Source organism: Hemiscyllium ocellatum, chromosome 21, assembly GCF_020745735.1.
Source record: "Hemiscyllium ocellatum isolate sHemOce1 chromosome 21, sHemOce1.pat.X.cur, whole genome shotgun sequence".
Classification (NCBI taxonomy): Eukaryota; Metazoa; Chordata; class Chondrichthyes; order Orectolobiformes; family Hemiscylliidae; genus Hemiscyllium; species Hemiscyllium ocellatum.
The window spans coordinates 60,087,722-60,112,725 of record NC_083421.1 but is presented as its reverse complement, the minus strand read 5'-3'; the positions used below and the strand labels follow the sequence as shown (position 1 = coordinate 60,112,725).

Sequence of the window (25,004 nt, the reverse complement as noted above, 5' to 3'; positions counted from 1 at the left end):
GTCCTCAGCTTTGATAACAGGGCATAGAATACAAAATCAGAGAGGTTTTAATGAATGTGTATAAGACACTTGCTAGACTATTGTCTACAGTTCTGTGCACCACATTATATGAAAGATGGAGAGTGTACAGAAGCAATTTACAAGAATGATTCCAGGGATGAGAAACTTCAGTGATGAGTACAGATTGCAGAGGCTGAGTTCTGAGGGTCGCGCAACACAAAAAGTTAACTCTGATTTCAGTCCACAGACGCTGCCAGACCTGCTGAGCTTTTCCAGTAATTTCTGCTTTCGAAGAAGGTGAGTCTGTTCTCCTTGGAGAGGTGAAGCTGAGAGAAGATCTGACAGACAGTCAAAACCAGGACTGTGCACGATCAGTTTGATCGGGAGAAACTGTCCCCTCTTGTAAAAGGATCAGGAACCAGAGACCACAGGTTTGAAATGATTTCCAAAATGAGCAAATGTAATGCAAGTAAAACCTTTGTCACTCGGTGAGGGTGTGCAATACGCTACCTCGAAATATACTGGATGCAGGTTCAATCGAGGCACTCAGGAGGGGCATTGGATGGTTATTTAGATAAAAATAAAGTGCCAAGGTACAGAGGGAAAATACAGGAAATTGGCACTAGGTAATGATGATCATTTAAAGAGCTGGCACAAGCGCATTGGGCTGCATGGCTTTCTTCAGCGCCATGGAATTCTGGGAGCCTGCAGTTTGGATGGTAAAACCATTACCTGGTATTTTTTAATGAGTTGTGTGGACGCATGTGGACAGCGTAATAACCAAGTAACCATCTCTGTGCAATTCTTTGTTTCTGTCGAATCATTCGGAAAGTATAAGGTTGTGAATCCCTGGGGTTTACCATCACTGTTTGTAGTTATAGATCTCTCCAGGTAGCAGTGTGCTCTGGGTTGAATAGAGCCAGCGTGTGTGTCACTCACAGTTGGCAGAGGCCCCCTTGTGTTTGTTGTTTCTGGTTGGCTGAGATTGCTTTGAAATGAAGAAGTTAGAGACTCCCGTTTTGTTTTATTTAGAGAAGATTTGGTTTGTGCCTCACTGAGGGATTTAGCAGAGGCCGAGAATTGTCAGAAGCTGTGTGGTTTAATTCTGACACTGGGTGTGTTAGTGCAATGCTATACCTGTTCAGATTAATCACATTTCGCTGTTGAATGTCAGAAAAATCTGACAGGAACTTTTCTCAGTATTGGAAAAACTTTAACTTTTGGTCGCTCTTTTCTTGGCCAGTGCATCAAGTACTTTACAACACATCCGTCACTTTCGACATTCACTCCATCCTCCACCACCAACAGATGTTTAGCAGTAACAGTGTGTGTTCCAGCTACAAGATGCATTGAAATAACTCATGAATGTTCCTTCAACAGAGGCTTCCAAAACTTGTGACCACTAGCACCTAGAACGATAAGGACAAACAGATGCATGGGACCACCACCAAGTTCCCTTCCAACCCACAAACTGTTCTGACTTGGAAATATATCATTGTCGTTTCAGTGCTGCTAGGTCAAAATCCTGCCCCTCACTCTGTAACAGTGCCGCGGACCTAACTATGGCACTGCTGTGATACCTACAGCGCTGTGGAGATACATACGGCGCTGCAGAGATAAATACAGCATTGGGGACTGCAGCAGTTCAGGAGGGTGCTCATCTCTCAGTGGTAATTAGGTATAGACAAGGAATGTATATGTATGTGTCTTTGTGTGCATGTGTGTGTATATATGTGTGTGTGTGTATATGCATATGTGTGTATATATATGTTTGTGTGTGTTTGCTTGTGCATATGTGTGTGTATTTGTGTGTGTGTATTTGTGTGCGTGTGTGTATTTGTGTATGTGTGCATGTATGTGTGTGTATTTGTGCGTGCGCACGCGTGTGTGGGTGCGTGCATGTGTATTTATGTGTGTGTCAGTGTGTGCACGTCTGTCTGTGCACGCGTGTATTTGTATGTGTGCGTGTGTATTTGTGCATGTGTGCATCTGTGTCTGTGTGTCTGTGTGTATTTGTGTGTGCATTTGTGTGCGTGTGTGTATTAGTGTGTGTCTGTGTGTGCGTATTTGTGTGTGTGAGTGCGTGTGTGTGTGTATGCACATGTGTGTGCGTGAGAGTGTGTGTGTGCATGTGCAGGTGAATGCATGTGTATTTGTGTGTGCCTGTGTGGTGTGCGTGTCTGTGTGTATTTGCGTGTGTCTGTGTGTGCATGCTCATGTGTGCATGTGTGCATGCGTGTGGGTGTGTGTAAATGTGTGCATGCGCGTATGCGTGTTTGCGTGTATGTGTGTAAGCACGTATTTGTGTGTGTGCATGTGTGTATGTGTGCGTGCATGTGTGCATGCATGTGTGTGTATGTGTGTAAGCGCGTGTATGTGCGTGTGCATGTATGTGCATGTGTGTATTTGTGTGTGTGTGCCTGTGTGGTGTGCGTGTCTGTGTGTATGCATTCACGTGTGCATGTGTGTGTATGTGCGTACGCTTATCTGCGTGTATGTGCGTGCACATATGTGCGTGTATGTGTGTGCGTGTGTGTGTATTTGTGTGGTGTGCCTATGTGGATGTGCCTGTGTAGTGTGCGTGCCTGTGTGTGTATTTGTGTGTGTGTGTGCGTGCGTGTATGTGTGTGTGTCTGTGGGCATGCACGTGTATGTGTGCGCGTGCACGTGTGTGTATGTGTGTGTGCGCATGGGTGTGTGTGCATATGTATGTGAGCATGTGCATGTGTATTTATGTGCGTGTATATTTGTATGTGTGTATATTTCTGTGTGTGCACGTCTGTGTGTATTTGTGAGTGTGTGTGTGTGTGTGTGTGTATACATGTATTTGTGGAGTGTGCGTGTCTGTGCCTGTGTATTTGTGTGTGTGTGTATTTGTATGTGTGTGCACTCGTGTGTGTGCATGTGAGAGAATGTGTGCGCGCGCGCCTTTGTATGTATGTGTGCGCATGTGAGAGAATGTGTATGTGCGCGTGTCTGTGTGTGTGTGTGTATGTCTGTGTGTGTGAGTGAGAGAGAGAATATGTGTGTGTGTGTGTCTGTCTCTGTGAATGTGAGTGCTTTTCTGCATATGTATGTCTCTTAATTTTGACACTGGGTGTGTTAGTGCAATGCTATACCTGTTGAATGTCAGAAAAGTCTGACAGTATTGGAAAAACTTTAACTTTTGGTCGCTCTTTTCTTGGCCAGTGCATCAAGTACTTTACAACACATCCGTCACTTTCGACATTCACTCCCTCCTCCACCACCAACAGATGCTTGTGTCGGAGTGTGTCTGGTCGGTGAATGTGTGTGCCTGCATATGTGTGGCCGGGTGTGAGGGGTGCCTGTGTGACAGGGTCTGTATATGGCAAAAGTGTGGGGTGGGTGAACGATTCAATGAAATCGTGTGGAAAAATTGGAAAGGTTAACTCGAAACCCAGCTGATAGCGCTTGCATTAACCATGAGGGGCACACTAACGCACAAGTGTCCTCTCAAATGTCTACTTCAGAGGAGAAAGCGCCAATGGAACCATTCACTGTAAACCACAGACTGGCACAATAACACACCCCGGGACAGGAATGCACCCCGGGACAGGAACGCACACCCCGGGACAGGAACACACCCGCGGGACAGGAACGCACCCCCGGGACAGGAACGCACACCCCGGGACAGGAATGCACCCCGGGACAGGAACGCACCCGCGGGACAGGAACGCACACCCGGGACAGGAACGCACCCCCGGGACAGAAACGCACCCCCGGGACAGGAACGCACCCGCGGGACAGGAACGCACACCCGGGACAGGAACGCACCCCCGGGACAGGAACGCACCCGCGGGACAGGAACGCACACCCGGGACAGGAACGCACACCCGGGACAGGAACGCACCCCCGGGACAGGAACGCACCCCCAGTACAGGAACGCACACCCGGGACAGGAACGCACCCCCAGTACAGGAACGCACACCCCGGGACAGGAACGCACCCGCGGGACAGGAACGCACCCCCGGGACAGGAACGCACACCCCGGGACAGGAACGCACCCCCAGTACAGGAACGCACACCCCGGGACAGGAACGCACCTGCGGGACAGGAACGCACACCCCGGGACAGGAACGCACCCCCAGTACAGGAACGCACACCCCGGGACAGGAATGCACCCGCGGGACAGGAACGCACCCCCGGGACAGGAACGCACACCCCGGGACAGGAACGCACCCCGGGACAGGAACGCACCCCCGGGACAGGAACGCACACCCCGGGACAGGAACGCACCCCGGGACAGGAACGCACACCCGGGATAGGAACGCACCCCCAGTACAGGAACGCACACCCCGGGACAGGAATGCACCCCGGGACAGGAACGCACCCCCAGTACAGGAACGCACACCCCGGGACAGGAACGCACCCCCAGTACAGGAACGCACACCCGGGACAGGAACGCACCCCCAGTACAGGAACGCACCCCCAGTACAGGAGCGCACACCCGGGACAGGAACGCACCCCCAGTACAGGAACACACACCCCGGGACAGGAACGCACCCGCGGGACAGGAACGCACCCCGGGACAGGAATGCACCCCCGGGACAGGAACGCACACCCCGGGACAGGAACGCACCCCCGGGACAGGAACGCACACCCGGGATAGGAACGCACCCCCAGTACAGGAACGCACACCCCGGGACAGGAACGCACCCCAGGGGACAGGAACGCACCCCCGGGACAGGAACGCACCCGCGGGACAGGAATGCACCCCGGGACAGGAACGCACCCCCGGGACAGGAACGCACCCCCGGGACAGGAACGCACCCGCGGGACAGGAACACACCCGGGACAGGAACACACCCCCGGGACAGGAACGCACCACTGGGACAGGAACGCACCCGCGGGACAGGAACGCACCCCCGGGACAGTAACACAGCCTGGTAGATCATACCCCGTGACAGTAACGCAAACCCCAGGACAGGAACACACCCCCGGGACAGGAACGCACCCCCGGGACAGGAACACACCCCCGGGACAGGAACACACCCCCGGGACAGGAACGCACACCCCGTGATAGGAACGCACACCCCGTGATAGGAACGCACAACCTGGGACAGGAATGCACACCCTGGGACAGGAACGCACACCGCGTGATAGGAACGCACAACCTGGGACAGGAACACACACCCTGGGACAGGAACGCACAACCTGGGACAGGAACGCACCCCCGGGATAGGAACGCACACCCCGTGATAGGAACACACAACCTGGGACAGGAACGCATCCCCGGGATAGGAACGCACACCCTGGGACAGGAACACACCCCCGGGACAGGAACGCACACCCCGTGATAGGAACGCACACCCCGTGATAGGAACGCACAACCTGGGACAGGAATGCACACCCTGGGACAGGAACGCACACCGCGTGATAGGAACGCACAACCTGGGACAGGAACACACACCCTGGGACAGGAACGCACAACCTGGGACAGGAACGCACCCCCGGGATAGGAACGCACACCCCGTGATAGGAACGCACAACCTGGGACAGGAACGCATCCCCGGGATAGGAACGCACACCCTGGGACAGGAACACGCCCCCGGGAAGGGAACACACCCCCCAGGACAGGAACGCACCCCCGGGACAGGAACACACACCCCGTGATAGGAACGCACACCCTGGGACAGGAACGCACACCCTGGGACAGGAACGCACCCCCGGGACAGGAAGGCACCCCCGGGACAGGAACGCACCACCGGGACAGGAACGCACACCCCGGGACAGGAACGCACCCCAGCATAATAACACACCCCGGTACAGGAACGCAACCGCGGGACAGGAACACACCCCCGGGGACAGTAACACAGCCTGGTAGATCATACCCCGGGACCGTAACGCAAACCCCAGGACAGGAACGCACCCCCGGGACAGAAACGCACACCCCGGGACAGGGATGCACACCCCGGAACAGGAACACACACCCCAGGACAGTAACGCACCCCCAGGACAGTAACGCGCCCCCAGGACAGTAACACACCCCTAGGACAGTAACGCACCGCCGGGACAGAAACACACACCGGGACAGAAACACACCCCGGGGACAGAAACATACCCAGGGACAGTAACACACCCTGGGACAATAAGCAACCCAGGACAGTAATACACCCTGGGACAGAAACACTCTCCAAGGACAATAACACACTTCAGGGACAGTAACGACAGTAAAACAGCCTGGTATAATATCACATCCTGGGACAGTAACAGACCCCGGGGACAGTAACACATCCCGGGGACAGTAACACACCCTGGGGACAGAAACAGATCCCGGGGACAGTAACACACACCGGGGACACTAACACACCCCGGGGACAGTAACACACCCTGGGGACAGTAACACATCCCGGGGACAGTAACACACCCTGGGGACAGAAACAGATCCCGGGGACAGTAACACACACCGGGGACACTAACACACCCCGGGGACAGTAACACACACCGGGGACAGTAACACACACCAGGACAGTAACACACCCCGGGGACAGTAACACACACCAGGACAGTAACACACACCAGGACAGTAACACACCCCGGGGACAGTAACACACACCAGAATAGTAACACACCCCGGGGACAGTAACACACCCCCAGGACAGTAACACACACCAGGACAGTAACACACCCCTGGGACAGTAACACACCCCGGGGACAGTAACACACACCAGGACAGTAACACACCCCCAGGACAGTAACACACACCAGGACAGTAACACACACCAGAATAGTAACACACCCCGGGGACAGTAACACACCCCCAGGACAGTAACACACACCAGGACAGTAACACACCCTGGGGACTGTAACACACCCCCAGGACAGTAACACACACCAGGACAGTAACACACCCCGGGACAGTAACACACCCCGGGGACAGTAACACACCCCCAGGGACAGTAACACACCCCGGGACAGTAACACACCCCGGGGACAGTAACACACCCCGGGGACAGTAACACACCCCGGGACAGTAACACACTGCAGGATAATAGTACACACCTATCGCTAAAAACAAAGTGCAAATTCAGCAAAGGACATCGTTGTAATCCGGAACTCCCCAGTGTTCAAAGCAATGCTCAATTCTCTTTCTCAGGTTAATAGTTTTGTCAGTTATTTTTATAAACCTGCACAAAGATGTTATTGCACAATTCTGGAACTTGAACCCAGACCTCCTGGCTGAGAGATGAAGACAGTAACGCTGTGTCATCAGAACCCCCTCAGGACTTCCTGAGATTTTTCATTAGCCCCTAAGATATTGAGGGCAGTCTCTCCTGGTTGAGAGGTAGGGTCACTCCCACCGCGCCACGGGTACTCTCTCAGACTGTCCTGAAACTGTGATGGTGTTCCGCGCTGGAACCAGCCCACGTGTCCCATTGGATCGCTCTGTGCTGAATCACAGCCTTTTAGAAAGCCGCACCAAGAAATCTCAAACACTAAATCCAACCTTCAACGCTGCTGCCTTCCTGCCCAGGATACTCAACTTTCACAACCAGCTCTGCACTGGCCTCCAGAGTGACACTGAGCCGGCGCTAACACAATGCCAATGCCCCCTCCCAAAGGCTGCCCGTGAACACAACATGAGCACACAAACACACACAACCACAGACCCATACACACAACCTCAGACCCATACACACACAGCTACACCCACTGGCACACACCCAGACATACACTGACACAAACACCCCCACACACATACACACACAAACACCCACACACACATAGGCAATCGCTGACACACAGACATGCGCACGCATATACACACACACACATACAGACATATCCAGACACACACACCCCCACACACAGACACAAACACACACACACACATATAGACATACCCAGAAACACACAGACACACACACACACACATACAGACATATCCAGACACACACTCCCCCCCCCACACACAGACACAAACACACACACACACATATGGACATACCCAGAAACACACACACACACACATACAGACATATCCAGACACACACTCCCCCCCCACACACAGACACAAACACACACACATGGACATACCCAGAAACACACACACACACACATACAGACATATCCAGACACACACTCCCCCCCCACACACAGACACAAACACACACACACACATATGGACATACCCAGAAACACACACACACACACACAGACATATCCAGACACACACACCTCCACACACAGACACAAACACACACACACACATATGGCCATACCCAGACACACACAGCCACAGACACACACACACACACATACGGACATACACATACACCCACACACAGACACACACCCTGACACTGCAAACCTAGCCCTCACACAGCATCCTCCTGTCACTTTGCTATATTTGGGGAACTGGCCAATCCCAAATCCACGTCTCTCTCTCTCTCTCTCTGTCTCCCCCCGACCCACCATTCTGGCACATCCTGAATGAAATCGGAAATCGGTAAAGGAGGAAATGTTAAAAAGTGAGACTTACTTTCTTGCGGGTGTAGAGCGTTTGCAATCTCTCCTTCGAGTCGCTAAATACATTTGTATGCATTTGCTCCAGTAACTAAATCCGAGCTTTATTCAAAAGGTGCTTCCCAGATCTTTCACATTCATTGGGGAAGGAGTGAACGGCTTTCCCACTCTCTCTCTCCCTCCCTCCCCAAACAGCCACAGCACGTTTCCTGTAAGGATCCAGCGGCGCTCTGAGTTAGCTCAGGGTCCTCAGAGCGGCCTTGGAGCTCCACAAGTGACTCCCTTTCCCTTGCTGGCGATTACTCATTGAAGAGCAGAGCCGGAGGAGGAACAGGCTGCTCTCTGCTGGCCTTACAGCATTTCCAGAGAGCCCCTTCGGAGAGAGCTCCGTCTCTCACACACACAGACACAGACACACTGACCAGGGGAGAGAGCTCTGCGCTGGCCCCCCTGTTTAAATAGCCGCTCGCTATTGACTGGACTGTTCAGCTAAAACACCGCCTGGGTGTCTGATTTCACCACCAACCACAAGGTCGACTTAATGAGAGGGAACCCAGCCTCCGGGCTGCAATGCTAACCATAGAGCACCATTCTCTCTCTATAGAATACCATTCTCTCTCTAACATAACCACCTGATGAAGGAGCGGTGCTCCGAAAGCTAGCGCTTCCAATTAAACCTGTTGGACTATAACCTGGTATTGTGTGGTTTTTAACTTTGTCCATCCCAATCCAACACCAGCACCTCCAAATCTCTCTGACACAGTCCTGTATGTATAACACTACTCCCTCTCTAACACAGTCCTGTATATATAACACCATTCCCTCTCTAACACAGTCCTGTATGTATAACACCATTCCCTCTCTAACACAGTCCTGTATATAAAACACCATTCCCTCTCTAACACAGTCCTGTATATATAACACCATTCCCTCTCTAACACCGTCCTGCATAGATAACACCATTCCCTCTCTAACACAGTCCTGTATATATAACACCATTCCCTCTCTAACACTGTCCTGCATAGATAACACCATTCCCTCTCTAACACAGTCCTGTATATATAACACCATTCCCTCTCTAACACAGTCCTGCATAGATAACACCATTCCCTCTCTAACACAGTCTTGTATATATAACACCATTCCCTCTCTAACACAGTCCTGTATGTATAACACCATTCCCTCTCTAACACAGTCCTGTATATATAACACCATTCCCTCTCTAACACAGTCCTGTATATATAACACCATTCCCTTTCTAACACCGTCCTGCATAGATAACACCATTCCCTCTCTAACACAGTCCTGTATATATAACACCATTCCCTCTCTAACACAGTCCTGTATATAAAACACCATTCCCTCTCTAACACCGTCCTGTATATATAACACCATTCCCTCTCTAACACCGTCCTGCATAGATAACACCATTCCCTCTCTAACACAGTCTTGTATATATAACACCATTCCCTCTCTAACACAGTCCTGTATATATAACACCATTCCCTCTCTAACACCGTCCTGCATAGATAACACCATTCCCTCTCTAACACAGTCCTGTATATATAACACCATTCCCTCTCTAACACAGTCCTGTATATATAACACCATTCCCTCTCTAACACCGTCCTGTATGGATAACACCATTCCCTCTCTAACACAGTCCTGTATATAAAACACCATTCCCTCTCTAACACAGTCCTGTATATATAACACCATTCCCTCTCTAACACAGTCCTGTATATATAACACCATTCCCTCTCTAACACAGTCCTGTATATAAAACACCATTCCCTCTCTAACACAGTCCTGTATATATAACACCATTCCCTCTCTAACACAGTCCTGTATGTATAACACCATTCCCTCTCTAACACAGTCCTGTATGTATAACACCATTCCCTCTCTAACACCGTCCTGTATGTATAACACCATTCCCTCTCTAACACAGTCCTGTATATATAACACCATTCCCTCTCTAACACCGTCCTGTATGTATAACACCATTCCCTCTCTAACACAGTCCTGTATGTATAACACCATTCCCTCTCTAACACAGTCCTGTATGTATAACACCATTCCCTCTTCAAAACTGTTCAGTAACTCTTCTTCTGTGGGGCTGCACCTTTCCTTCCCTCTGCTTCACATAAATATCACTTACTGCATTCATATCTTCAATTGCTAAACTTCCCTGATATTCCTGTGTTTTGCATATTGGTCATTTCTTAATCTAACAATTAAGAAACGTCAATGCCCAGTAGTCACTCATATCTAGCAGTTTCAAAACAGTATATTCCTTTTTTTTCTTCAAACTGTTGACTTACTGCGTCACAAAGGACGTGCCCCAGAGGCTGAAACATCCCCCACAATACATCCCCTGAGACTGTTCCACAATTAATTCAGTGGAACATTCTGTATACCATTGGATTGGGAATGGACCTGAGGTCTGGGTCCACTGAAAGACACAACTTTGCTTTTGCACTTAATTGGAGGGTCAATTCATGCTGTCTGAAATTGGGATTCAATCAATAGCGTGCACCCCTCGATTGAAGCTGTTTTAATTGTTGTAACTGTCCCCACAGTTGCAGATCACCCATTTCAAACCGAGTAAAAACTCATCACAGCCATAATCAGCTGACAAGGCCAACAAAAGGCGTTTGACAAGGTTCCCCATGGGAGACTGGTTAGCAAGGTTACATCTCATGGAATACAGGGAGAACTAACCATTTGGATACAGAACTGGCTCAAAGGTAGAAGACAGAGAGTGGTGGTGAAGGGTTGTTTTCAGACTGGAGGCCTGTGACCAGTGGAGTGCCACAAGGATTGGTGCTGGGTCCACTACTTTTCATCAATTTATATAAATTATTTTGATGTGAGCATAAGAGGTATAGTTAGTAAGTTTGCAGATGACACCCAAATTGAAGGTGTAGTGGACAGCGAAGAAGGTTAACTCAGATTACAACGGGATCTTGATCAGATGGGCTAATGGGCTGAGGAGTGGCAGATGGAGTTTAATTCAGATAAATGTGAGGTGCTGCATTTTGGGAAAGCAAATCAGAGCAGGACTTATACACTTAATGGGAAGGTCCTAGGGAGAGTTGCTGAACAAAGAGACCTTGGAGTGCAGGTTCATAGCTCCTTGTATGTGGAGTCGCAGAAAGATAGGATAGTGAAGATATTGGTCAGAGTATTGAGTACAGGAGTTGGGAGGTCATGTTGTGGCTGTACAGGACATTGGTTAGGTCACTATTGGAATATTGCATGCAATTCTGGTCTCCTTCCTATCAGAAAGATGTTGTGAACCTTGAAAGGGTTCAGAAAAGATTTACAAGGACGTTGCCAGGGTTGGTGGATTTGAGCTATAGGCGGGGGCTGTATTTCCTGGAGGGTCAGAGGCTGAAGGGTGACCTTATTGAGGTTTATAAAATCATGAGGGGTATGGATAGGGTAAACAGACAAAGTCTTTTACCTGGGGTGGGGGAGTTCAGAACTAGAGGGCATAGGTTAAGGGTGAGAGGTGAAAGATATAAAAGAGACCTACGAGGCAACTTTTTCACGCAGAAGGTGGTATGTGTATGGAATGAGCTGCCACAGGAAGTGGAGAATGCTGGTACAATTGCAACATTTAAAAGGTACCTCGATGGGTATTTGAATAGAAAGGGTTTAGAGGGACATGGGCCAAATGCTGGCAAATGGGACGAGATTAGGTTAGGATATCTAGTCGGCATGGACAAGCTGGACTGAAGGGCTTGTTTCCGTGCTGTATATCTCTGTGACTCTATAACTCTAAGAGACCCTAACACACACCAAAAAATGAAAGTACTGGAGAAACTCAGCAGGTCTGAACTGTAGTTTCAGATCAGTAAGTTTAATAGGGAACACAAGTTTGAAATGTTGGGGAGACTTTAACTGAGCTGGCAGCTCACCTGCAGAGAACAGACAAATCAATCTTTCCGCTCTCCCCGCAGCCCCCTCATCTCATACAGGGTCCCTCTCTGAAATATCAGATTGTCTATTCTCTCCACTGCTTCTGGCTTGCATTTGGGTGTTTCCAGAATTTTCTGACTTTGTTTCAACTTTTCCACTATTTTGTTTTTTTGTAGTGTAAACAGGGTACAGCTCAGCTGGAATGAATGCTTCACTTCCAACTTCCCTGTGGTTCAGCTCTGAACTGCACGCCAAGAATGGAATGCTTGAATCCCTTGTGTCCTACGGTTCACAACTGGACACAGTAATCAAGGCAAAGTCAGACCAGAGGACTTCACTGTTGGAGCACTGACTTCCGCTGACTTGGCCCCACACTTCAGCCTGCTTTCTGTTGCTTTTGTTGACTGCTGCTCTGTGCATCAAGTCAATAGGTGTCACAAAGCCGGTCCTCTCTCTCTCAAAGCTGTTCCTTTTCTCAAGGATACTGTGTCCTTGATTTTCTTCAGAGGGGTCGCAAAACAACTCGGGCTCCTAAATGACTGGGTTGGTACAGAGATGATAAGGGTTCATTAAGATGCCTTTTTGTTTATATGTAAACAGATGAGACTTTAGGCCACAGCTTTTGTGTTTTAGAAGTAATCTGTATAATGAAAGGGGAGTGGTCAGTCCTGAAAAATTAAGTCTTGTTTAAGTAGTTCGACAGTGGGCTATGTGGAAACAGGCTGCTAGACTCTCTCTCCTTCTGCCCTTCTAACTTTGACCTGTAAGTCTCTGTTTCATTTTTATTCTGTGTTTAAGGGGGTTTTGGTACTGCTGTGTATTTTCAGAACAGCAAAAGTAAGTCTAGTTTGGATAGACTGCGTTCTGTGGGTATTCTATATTCTGTTCTTTGTGTTTCATTCCATAATTTTGTGAATTCATTTTTGTCTGTTTTAAAACCGGGTAGTCAATCTAGCTAACTTAGTCTGGGTAATTTTCACTGTACACTTACCAAAACAAATAGCAAAAATATGGTCTGGACTGCTTCTTTAAGAATGTTTTGAGTGGTCTGGCCTTTTCCATAAGATGGGGTCCCCGAATCTCTTCCAAACTCCATGCAATTCATTAGACAAATGAGTTACTCTCCTGCCATTCTCCTCTCATACATATGCATTCTTCACACATCCAATGCTAAATGAGCAGGGCTTTCCTCCAATTAAGCATGAGGAAAACAAAATGCACCTTCTTTGGTCTCCACCAGCCAGTCTCTGATCTTTGCCCACTGTTAGACCTCACCTCGTTGACTCGTTGGTGCAACCGATAAGGCCTAAGTTTGGGTCATAAGATACAGGAGCAGAATTAGGCCATTCAGCTGATCGTGTCTGCTCTGCCATTTGACCATGTTTGTCAACCCCATTCTCCTGCCTTCTCCCCATAACTCTTGATCCCATTACTAAGCAAGAATCTATCTATCTTAAAGGCACTCAATGATGTGACCTCCATAGCCCCTCTGCAACAATGAATTTCAGAGATTAACCTCCCTCTGGCTGAAGAAATTCCTCTTCATTTCAGCTCAAAAGGGTTGTCCCTTCAAACTGAGACTTTGCCCTCAGGTCCTCATCTCTTCTACTAGTGGAAACATCTTCTCCATGTCACTCTATCTGGGCCTCTCAGTATTCCGTACGTTTCAATCAGATTCCTTCTCATTCTTCTAAACTCCACCAAGTACAGACCAAGAGTCCTCAATCGCTCCTTATATGACAAGCCCTTCATCTCTGAAGTCATCCTTGTAAACCTCCAATGGACCCCCTCCAATGTCAGCATATTCTTTAGATATGACGCCCAAAACTGTTCACAATATTCCAAATGTGGTCTGACGAGATCCTTACACAGCCTCAGCAACACACACCTCCTCTTCAAGACATTAATTATTAGGATGGGGTCAGATTGGGTGAGACAGTGATTCAGTGGTTAGTATTGCTGTCTCACAGCGCCAGGGAACCTGGGTTCAACTCTACCCTCAGGTGACTGTGTGAAGTTTGTACATTCTCCCCATGTCTGCATGGGTTTCCCCTGGGTTCTCTGGTTTCCACCCACAGTCCAATGGTGATTGGCCATGGGAAATTGCCCATAATGTTCTAGGAAGTAGAGATTAGGTTTTTTAGCTCTGGGAAATGCAGGATTTCAGGGATAGGATGGGAAGATGCTCTTCAGAGGGTTGGTACGGACTTGTGCTGTTTCCACACTGTGAGGGATTTTATGATGATTGGAGTTTCTTTAAGTATGAAATACTGCAATGTAGCTTTAAGAGAGAACAAAAAGTAAACACAGCAGTTCTAGTTATAGTTATCGGTGTTATAGTTACTGGGGTTATAGTTATCGGTGTTATAGTTACTGGGGTTGTAGTTATCGGTGTTATAGTTATTCGGATTATAGTTATCAGGGTCATAGTTGGAACACATTTTACATTTGTGCTCCAATAAGCCTATTATTAGCAGTAAACAGAAGCCAAAAATGGCACAAGAACAAGAATTGGAAACAAATGATATGAGTTAAGGCTGAATATACTGGAGGGACTCCACACGTACTTCTCCCATTAGTTAGGAATTGTGAATATATAGTGCATGTTAAGATTAGGTTGTTGTAGGGAAGCTGTGAACTCACTTCCCATTGGTAAGGAAATAGTTATAGAGTCATAGAGATGTACAGCATGGAAACAGACCCTTTGGTCTAACTTGTCCATGCCAATATCCTAATCTAATCTAGTCCCATTTGCCAGCATTTGGTCCATATCCCTCTAAAATTTTCCTATTCATATACCTAGAGGCCCTTTTAAATGTTACAATTGTACCAGCCTCCACCACTCCCTCTTCCATACATGCACCACTGTCTGCATGAAAAATTGGCCTCTTAGGTCTCTTTTAATTCTTTCCCCCCCTCACCTTAAACCTATGTCCTCTAATTTTGGACTCTGCTTCACTGGGGAAAAGACTTCGTCTTTTTATCCTATCCCTGCCCCTCATGATGTTATAAACTTTTATAATGTCAGCCCTCAGCCTCTGACACTCCAGGGAAAATAACCCCAGTCTATTCAGCCTGTCCCTATAGCTCAAACCCTCCAGTCCTGCCAACATCCTCATAATTCTTTTCTGAAGCCTCTCAAATTTCACAAGATCCTTTCTGCAGCATGGAAACCAGAATTAAACACAGTATTCAAAAGTGGCCTAATCAACGTCCTGCACATGATCTCCTAACTCTTATAGTCAATGCACTGACCAATAAAGGCAAATATACCAAACATCTTCATTATCTTCTCTAACTGCAACTCTATTTTCAAGGAACTATGAACCTGCAGTCCAAGGTCTCTTTGTTGTTGGAGAAAATTTATTCGCGTGTTGACACAGATGCATAATTTTGCCTAAATACAAAGTGCAAAATAAAATACAAAAATGGCTCACTTACCAGGGTTTGACTCTTGAAAAAAGGACATTTGCTAAAGGGCAGGACGGTTAGCTGTTGGTATTCAGTCCTTGCCAAGGGTATTAGCAGTGAATGGATAAATGTCAGAGGCTGAAGGATTCATTGTCAGACAGTCAGGCATAGGTATTGGATCGTCATTGGAATGTTGCAGGAAAAGGTAAATGTCTTAAGAATAAGCTAAAGTTTTAAAAAAATCTTTATAAGGAACTGCTTTTAGTGGAGAGTATTCACTAATAGCTGTAGAGAGTGAGAAAGAGTAGCAATAAACAAACTGCTGTGACGACACCAGTTACAGTAGAAAGGTAGTAAGAAACTTCGAGCTGAAGTCTTTTAAAAGGATTTTGCATTTTTTGGAGACTTAAATTGCCTAAGTTAAAACCTTGAGTCAAGAGATCAGGTTCAAGGGACGAAGAAAAGACTTCCAGAAGTATCAGGGTCCAAGTAAAGACAGACAGGCATATGTGCAACTTATATTTCATGCCATGCTTTGACTATTAGAATGTTAATGATTAATATTTATTGAACAGTGAGTCCAGCTGGTTTGCATTCTCAATTACCAATCATTCTTTTTGTCAGTAAGGTTCTCTGAGGAGAATTTTCTCATTCTGGGGTTTAGTACAGAGTCCAAATTTCAACACCACCAATTCCATCACTCTCCCTGGACAATATAGCAGAACCTTCCCATTTGCAACCTTGGCATCTTAATGGATCCTGAACTGAGCTTCAGACTCCCACATCCCCTCCCATCACAAAGACCAGTAACCTCCACGTGTGTAACAGCATTTTCACTCCTGCATCAGCCCAGCTTCAGTTGAAGTCCTTCTGTTTTCTGCTCTGACTGTTCTGAGGCTCTCACTGCAGCCAGTCTGTAGAAATGTAACTTAATCTAGAACATTACTGCCCTTTTTGTACACTAAATTTGTACACTCATCACCTTGTGTTTTCTGATTGTCACCCCATGCACAGCAATTTCTACCAGGGTCACAGTCACCACTGTGTTACTGCTTTAAGAGCTGAGTACGCTAATGAGTCAAAGCCCAGGGTGAAACCATCAAGCCAGCGGCAATGATGATCCCAAGCAGCAGCATGCTAACACTAAAGGTGTTGTGATTGTAACAAAGTCAGCTCAGCTGAACTTCATCGATTAGGAGCTCCCTGACTGGGGCTGTTAATCTGCTCTGATCAGGGAGGCCTGGCTGTCAGAGGTACTGACTCTCTAATCCCTGACTCCGAATGCGGCCGTACTAAAGTCAAGGACTGTTCATGTGTAAATAAGGGGTGACTTGGTCACAGAGACCAGCCTCTGAGGGATTATTTCAAAAGGTGTGTATGTAATTTCTAACCACAAGTTATCAGGTTGCCTGTTAAGTAACCTGTTGGAGATTTTCAAGTAATATTGAACCTGTGCTACTTACCAATGTAACATGAGAGAGGCCACTCTGCGTTAAGAAATGTAAAATTTGGAAGTATTAGCTTTCAGAATGTTGCTTCTTCATCAGGAGTTAGCTGATGAAGGAGCAGCACTCCGAAAACTAGTACTCTCAAATAAACCTGTTGGACTTTAACCTAGTGTTGTGTGATTTTTAACTTTGTCCACCCCAGTCCAACACCAGCACATTCACATAAAGAAATGTAACACACTATTATGACAGTCACCATCACTGAGACCATCTTTCAGTTCCAGACTGTTTATGAATTGGTGCTATCGTGGGATTTGAACTAGCGTCCCCAGAACATTAGCCTCTGGGTTGTGCCGCCATATCCTAACATGCCTTTAATGACATCACACCACGCTGGTCTGAAGCAGTGAACCACAAGGAGATTACAACATCGTGAACTCTAAATAAATTTTTAAAATGGTATCCTATAAACAGATGTGAGGTAATTACAACAAATTTCTCAATGTATGAATTAAGCAGTTTAAGAATTAGGCTTAGAATTAGGCTTAAACAATTAATATTGAAGACATCTTGTTTGTCCCTGAGCTCTCAGATCCAATTAAACAAAGCATCAGTTTTAGAACTCTCATTCTTATCTCAATGAATGTCAGGGCACTAGGAAGCTCAGAGGAACAGAATGATCTTGGTGTCCACAGTGCCTGAAGGTCAAGTTGATACAGTCATTAAGGTGGCATAGAGAAGCATTTGCCTTTATTAGTCATGCCATAGATTATGAGAACAAGGAAGTTATAGTGGAGTTATATAGGACGTTGTTGAGGCACAGTTGGAGCACTGTGTGCAGTTCTGGTCACTACACCACAAGAAGGATGTGATTGCAGTGGAGGGGATGCAGAGGGACATTCACCAGGTTGCTGCCAAAGTTAAAAAGTTGCCTGTGATGGAGGATTTTAGCAATGGAGAGAGGCTGGATAGGCTTGGGTTGTTGGTCAGGCAGAGAAGGCAGAGAGGGGTCACCTGGTGGAGTTGTGTAAGAAGATGAGGGGCCTGGACAGGGTGGATAGGAAGCAGCTGTTCCCCGTCATATAAGGGTCAATAACAAGGGGGCATCATGTTAAGGTGAAAGGCAGAAGGTGTGGAGGGTATTTGAGAAAAAAAAAATCATCTTGAAAGTGGTGGGAATCTGGAATACACTGCTTGAGAGGGGAGTCGAGGAGGGAAACCTTTTAAAAAGTATGTGGATGAGCACTATGGGCCAAGTGCTGGCAAGTGAGATCAGTGCAGATGGGTCAGCACGGTCTCAACGGTCTTCTTCTGTGCTGTATGGCACGAAGAATCTAAAATGCTTTTATCGCCTTGCCCCTCACTACCTCTGTAATCTCCTTCAGCCTCACAACCTCCCAAGATATCTAAGTTTCTCACATTTTGGCACCTTGACAACACGCAATTTTAATGCCTCTAACTTCGGTCACTGTCAGGTCAGCTCCTGAGACTATAAGCTCTGGAATTTTCTCCCGAAACTCCTCCAATTGCTGCATCTCCTTTCAGAAGTCCCATGAAATTGAGTCTTTCACGATCTGCCCAATTAGCTTGGAGTCAACTTGTTTTTACTTACAATACTTTGACATGAAGCAACTTGGTACATTCAAGTCACTACAACAATACAAGCTGTTTAGTTGCTAGAGTTATTGTTGTCATCATTAACAATCACTAAAGACATCCTGTGTCACTGGTCATGGCTCTGTGGGTCCTTGTGTGGACGATGAGCCCAAGCTGACTAAACACTGGCAGGTGGTGGAATTGGTTCTTGGCTTTGAGATCATTGGCATATCTTTCTTCGGTTCCTTTTTCCTACTTTCTCTTGCTGGTGGTGGTTCTCAAAGAATTGTGCTCCTTCAAGCAGGAGCTCGCTCTGTGACGATGGTGCTCCTTTACCAAGGTTATGTTGTCCTTGTTTTTTTTCAGAGGGGTCAAAAAGGCAGAGGTTCCAATATCTTTGGAAATACCTACTTGAAAAAGCTTTAAGGTATTTTTTTAAACCATCTGAACGATGAAAGGGAAGTGGCCAGTCCTCCCAGTTCAGGGCTTGGTTTGGGTTTAGCAATCTGTTTTGTTGGCAGTCGCTGGTCAGGTTTTACTGGGAACCCAAAGAAGTTGCTGGGGACCCAAAGAAGCAGCTCCATGCTGATCCTCTCTCTCTCTCTGACACCTCTCCTGGAAGAACCCATGCTTGATTTTACCTTTTTTTTGTCAAGAGGTTGTTTATGGGGATGCCACAAGTATCATTAAGTTGCGATAGAGCCGCGTGGGTTCTCAGATAGGTTAAATTATTCTAAATTCAGTTCTCTTTTGTTCATGTTTCATTCAGAAGTCTGTAAATAAATTCTGTTTTGTTTACGACTGAGTGGTTGGGCCAGCTGCATCTCTCCTGGAATACTCACTTAACACCTGCTTAAAATGACTAGAAAAGTTAGACTACCTTCTTGAAATGATTTGAGGGGGATCTGGCCTTGTTCATAACACCTCCAAGTCTGGTACCAGCTTTGATCCCCATTTGCACAGTGATGTGGCACAGTGCTCGCGCTTAAACACTTAATTGCTCCAAGGGTTTGAATTCTTCATGCTGCATTTTCGATTGGTTAACAGTGCACTTTCAGTGTTGGTGAACATGTCCCGGGCTCTCTTTGTGCAGTAATAAATGTCGGCAGTGAATACAGTTCCTCATTGCCATCCCTGTACTTAAAAGTAATTTATTGCAAAATATACTCTCAGTTATTGTAATGTGACCAGCCAAGATGACAATGCACTGAGTATTAAGTCACTGCAATATAATGAGTATTTCTGATAAATCCATTAAAGAAAAATAGTCATTATAATCTCTGCTGTTATACTTCAATCTTAAATGTATTTAAAACTTTTTAATATGTGGGGTATTTGGATTGCTAAAATCCCTTTTAGTTCACACATGTTTAAAAAATCCTTGTGAATTAAAATTACTCTTTTTCAAATCCATCTAGGGTGATATTGAAAGTATCTTATAAACCTTGAAATCAAAAAAGAACTTATTCTTCCCCTGGTATAATAATTGCCTATTTACTATCCTGCACATGACTGGAGTGGCATGGTGGCCCAGTGGTTGGCACTACTGCCTCACAGCCCTAAGGATCTCAGTTCAATTCCACCCTCAGGCGAGTGTCTGTGTGGAGTTTGTGCATTCTCTCTGTATCTGTGTGGGTTTCCTCCGGGTGCTCTCGTTTCCTCCCACAGTCCAATGATGTGCAAGTTAGGTGGATTGTCTATGTTAAAATTGTCCTCTTTTGTCCAGGTATGTGTAGGTTAGGTTCATTAGCTATGAGAAATGCAGGGACAGGGTGGGGTGTTCTTCAGATTGATGGTATGGATTCAATAGGCTATTGTAGGGATTCTATGACTGAATCACTCTACGCTTTTTAAGAAAATTTACTCTATTTTCCATTGTTCACTTGTCCAGTACAGTGCCTATCTTTCCTTACTCTGACTTTTTCCCAATTTGCATAAATATTTAGATTGATGTTTATCATTTTCAGCTGATAAAATTGACATGCACAAATGTTCTTCTTCTTACAACATAGGACACAGCACAGAAAAAAACCATTCAGTCCATGCAAACATCATTCAACGTTTTAAAATTCTTATTCAGCTACAGTCAGTTCTATGGGAGATCCATTCTCATGCAATCCCGTGTTATAAGAAAACATAAGTAATAGCTGCATCATTTAAAGTAATGGGGCTGGAATTGCGTTATATCAAATACACATGACTGAAACTGTGTCCCCAAATCTTCAATCGCGTTATAGCAAATTTGGGTTAATGAAACGTGCGTTATAGCAGAACAAGTTGTATTCCTTTCTCCCACATATGCTCAGGCACCTTAATTTGGAACACGTCATGGAATATTCCAAAGACTATGGTTTTGTCATTCACGTAATACAAAGGACATGTTCCCAACTTAATTAAGTAAGTATCTTCAATGACCTTGTTATGCCCCCACTTTTGCATATCACCATTTAGTAGTTGCCAGTGAATTATCCACTAGGGGGAGAAGGAAGGCAGTGCAAGAAGACTTGCCCTCTGAAAGTTGCGATCTCCTAAAGGTGTCTGAGCTGAGACCAATAATCCATTTTACAGATGATTACAGTAAGCAAACATTCCACTAGGAGTACCAACTACTGCTAACTGTCTCTCCCTTTTGCTACAATGTCATTTGACAACCGAACAAACAGTAAAATTCTATGTTTGCTAAACCAGGCAGTTGGATAGATTTGCAAACAACACACTCAAGAAGTGACGGTGTGTTACAGGACAGATCTGAGCTCACCAGGTAGGATACCACCATTATCTAGAGAGCTGTGGAATTAGTTCAAATAATCTCAATTAGGTTCATATTACAACAAAAACATTCCCATCTAGAACTTGGCTACTCCAATGGATAATGACAGCTGATCCATAGCCTGAAGGCAGTATTCCTGATCGTGATGGTGGGTCAGAGAATACAAAATCATTGCAGGATTCTCCTTTTGACTGCTGTGGGGCAAGGCTGCTGAATAGAACAGAAGTATTCTTCTAGCCTTACAAGTGGATGTTGTCACATCTGGGTTTGAAGGTATTCTTTCCAAATTAACATCATTCATTTTGGGGACTGCTAACCAGAGCAGATCCAGCAAGCTATGTCTAATCCAGTACAACAGCTCAAGGAGATCAAAAACAATCAGTGTGTGCCCAGGTCACTGAATTATTACAATGCAGAAAGAGGCCATTCGGTACATTAAGTCGGCACTGACTATACTACGCAGTGCCAATCTTCTCCATTTTCCCAAATCCCTGTAAACCATTGCAACCAATAACAATTCTGACTTCCAAACAAGAGAGTAACCAGTGAAGGTGAGCCACGAGTTGAAGAGTTGCATGTAAATTTAACATGGCTATCTGAAAATCTTGGTCAGTAGTTTTGCATTTAATGATCATGCGCTTCTCTGTATCTCATGAGATGCATTCTTGAATGCTTCAATTGAACCTGCCACCACCACATTTGCAGGCGATGCATTCCAAACACAAACCACTCATGAAAACATTGTTCCTCACTTTACTCTGGCCTCATTTGCATATTGCTTTAAATCTATGCCCTCTCATTCCTCTTCCTCTTACAAGGAGGAACAGCTTGCCCTATCTAACCTGTCCAGCCCACACATGATTTAGAAATCCTCAATCAGATCCAACATTCAATGGCATTCGATGGTCCTTGAGCAAGCACATTCTTTCTGGTCATTCAGCCATGAACTAAGTCTCTAGGAATTTCAAAGGCAAAGATTCTTCCACAAGTTTTATGTTGAGGTACACTTGACCATATACATATTGGCTCCATGGGCACAGAAAAAGAACAAGAAACTGAGGGTCAGATGAATCCAGCAATCTGGCATCAATAAGAACATTAATCAACTGATCAAGTCATGTGAAACATGTCAATCCCATTGACCTCAACACTGCTAGAGTCATAGAGATATTTAGCATGGAAACAAACCCTTCGGTCTAATTTGTCCATGTTGATCAGATATCCTAAATTAATCCAGTCTCATTTTCCAGCACTTGGCCCATATCCCTCTAAACCCTTCCTGTTCATGAACCCATCCAGATGCCTTTTAAATGTTGTAATTGTACCAGCCTCCACCACTTCCTCTGGCAGCTCATTCCGTACACACACCACCCTCTGCGTGAAAAAAAAGTTGCCCCTTAGATCCCTTTTAAATGTTCCCCTTTCACCTTAGACCTATGCCCCTCCAGCTTTGGATTCTTCTACCCTGATGAAAAAACGTTGTCTATTTAACCTATCCATGCCCTTCATGATTTATAAACCTCCATAACGTCACCCCTCAGCCTCTGGCACTCCAGGGAAAATAGCCCCAGCCTATTTCCCTATAGTTCAAATCCTTCAATCCCAGCAATGTCCTTGTAAATGTTTCTGAATCACAATATCGTTTCTATAGCTGGGAGACCAGAATTGTGAGCTGTATTCCCATAGTGGCCTAACCAATGCAACATGACCTCTCAACTCCAATACTCAATGCACTGCCCAATAAAGGCAAGCATAACAAATGCCTTCTTCACTATCCTGTCTACCTCACAAGAAATTTCATTCCACACGAAAATCCTCCTGAGCTGTGGTGTGAGATTGTGATTGATATTATCCACGTCAAAGGATGTGAATGCGTCTTGGCAACTGATCAACTCACCAAATTTTCTTTTATGGGACAAAACAAAGATACTATTGGTTGTTGACACTTTACCTGCCATATTAAGTTGTTACGACACAGGGTAAACCCCCCTTGCTAATCTAAACCTGCAACACAGAAGTGATTTAACCTGTGCTGTTATCTGTTAAAATTTAAAGACAAAAGTCACTAATTAAAGTAAGAGAAATTTAAGAACTTTATTTTTAAGTCGAACATAAAATATTAACTAACAACTATTTACAACTCCTTTCTCTAACCTATCTTTTACCTTACCCTCTACAATACTGGTCCTTTAAAACCTCGATTAAGATTTACCAAAAAATTCAAATTTCAAACCAGCCAGCTGTTGAATCTTCTCTTTGTATCTTCCTCTGTCTTCTTTTCTTTTTCTTAGGGATTTACAGGTCATTGCTAGATAAAGGTACCTTTAAGAGAGCTATTCTATGGGCAGTCTGCATATGTTGGAAGCTTGGCAGTTCTCCTCCAGCTGTTCAGGTTTTCCCCATCTTATACCCAAAGGATTAGATTGTTTCATTGGCTTTTAATATTGTCAAAATACTAAATTCAAACTTGATTGACAGTTAGTATCTTGGGGCATAATTTAAACTGATTGGCCAAATTCAAATTTGTTTTTGTCTCAAAGCAACCTAGGTACTGGTAGCTGCTGGACTAAATGTTACATTATAAGTTCTCCAGCATGCTGCGTGCTTGCTAAGTCTTTCAACTCTCTTAAAGGTACAGAAGCCCTTACACTTTCATAACAGCTCCCCCTTAAGAAAAAGTGAACCATCATAATGAAAAGATGGCTTCATTTTTTAATTTTATTTTTTTAAACACATAACCATAACATACAGGTAACCTTAATCTAAGTTCACCTTAACTTCTTCCCATATATATATAAAATAAAACATTAGATAAATACAAATCTCATCTAAACTTTATCAGTTAAATCAGCAATAACACATCTATGATTATATTCTTACGACATGCTACATGTACAATTTTTAAATTAAAAGTCTGTAACAAAAGACACCAACAAAGTAGTCTCATATTCTTGTCTTTAAAGTGTTCTAAGAATGTAAAAGGATTGTGATCTGTGTACACAACCGTCTCTGACACATTGTTCATAACATACACACTAAAATGTTGTAAGGCCAGTACTAAACTCAATAGTTCTTTTTTGATCGTGGAGTATTTCCTCTGGTAGATGTTGAGTTTCTTCAAAAAGTAACCAGCTGGTGGTTCAATCCCATCTTCACCTTATTGTAGCAGTACAGCTTCAATTCCTATGTCACTAGCATTGGTGGCAACTTTAAAAGGCTTTGAAAAGTTTGACGTAGCTAAAACTGGTCTGATGGTTAAAAATATGGCTTTCAAATGGCCGAATGGCTCCTGGCATTGTTCTGTCCATCGAAACTTTGTGGCCTTCTTCAGCTGATCGGTTAACGGTGCCACTACACTGCTGAAG

General features: G+C 45.5%; 1 protein-coding gene across 1 annotated transcript in view; it reads right to left on the bottom strand.

The window, feature by feature from the left end:
* LOC132825922 (collagen alpha-1(XXVII) chain-like) overlaps nucleotides 1-8,896 on the bottom strand; it is a 593,955-nt gene extending 585,059 nt beyond the window's left edge. The window contains exon 1 of the mRNA XM_060841558.1: nucleotides 8,504-8,896. Coding sequence (XP_060697541.1) covers nucleotides 8,504-8,556 — 53 coding nt within the window. The 5' untranslated portion in view covers nucleotides 8,557-8,896. The remainder of the gene's footprint in view (nucleotides 1-8,503) is intronic.
* Between the last annotated feature and the right edge of the window lie 16,108 nt (nucleotides 8,897-25,004).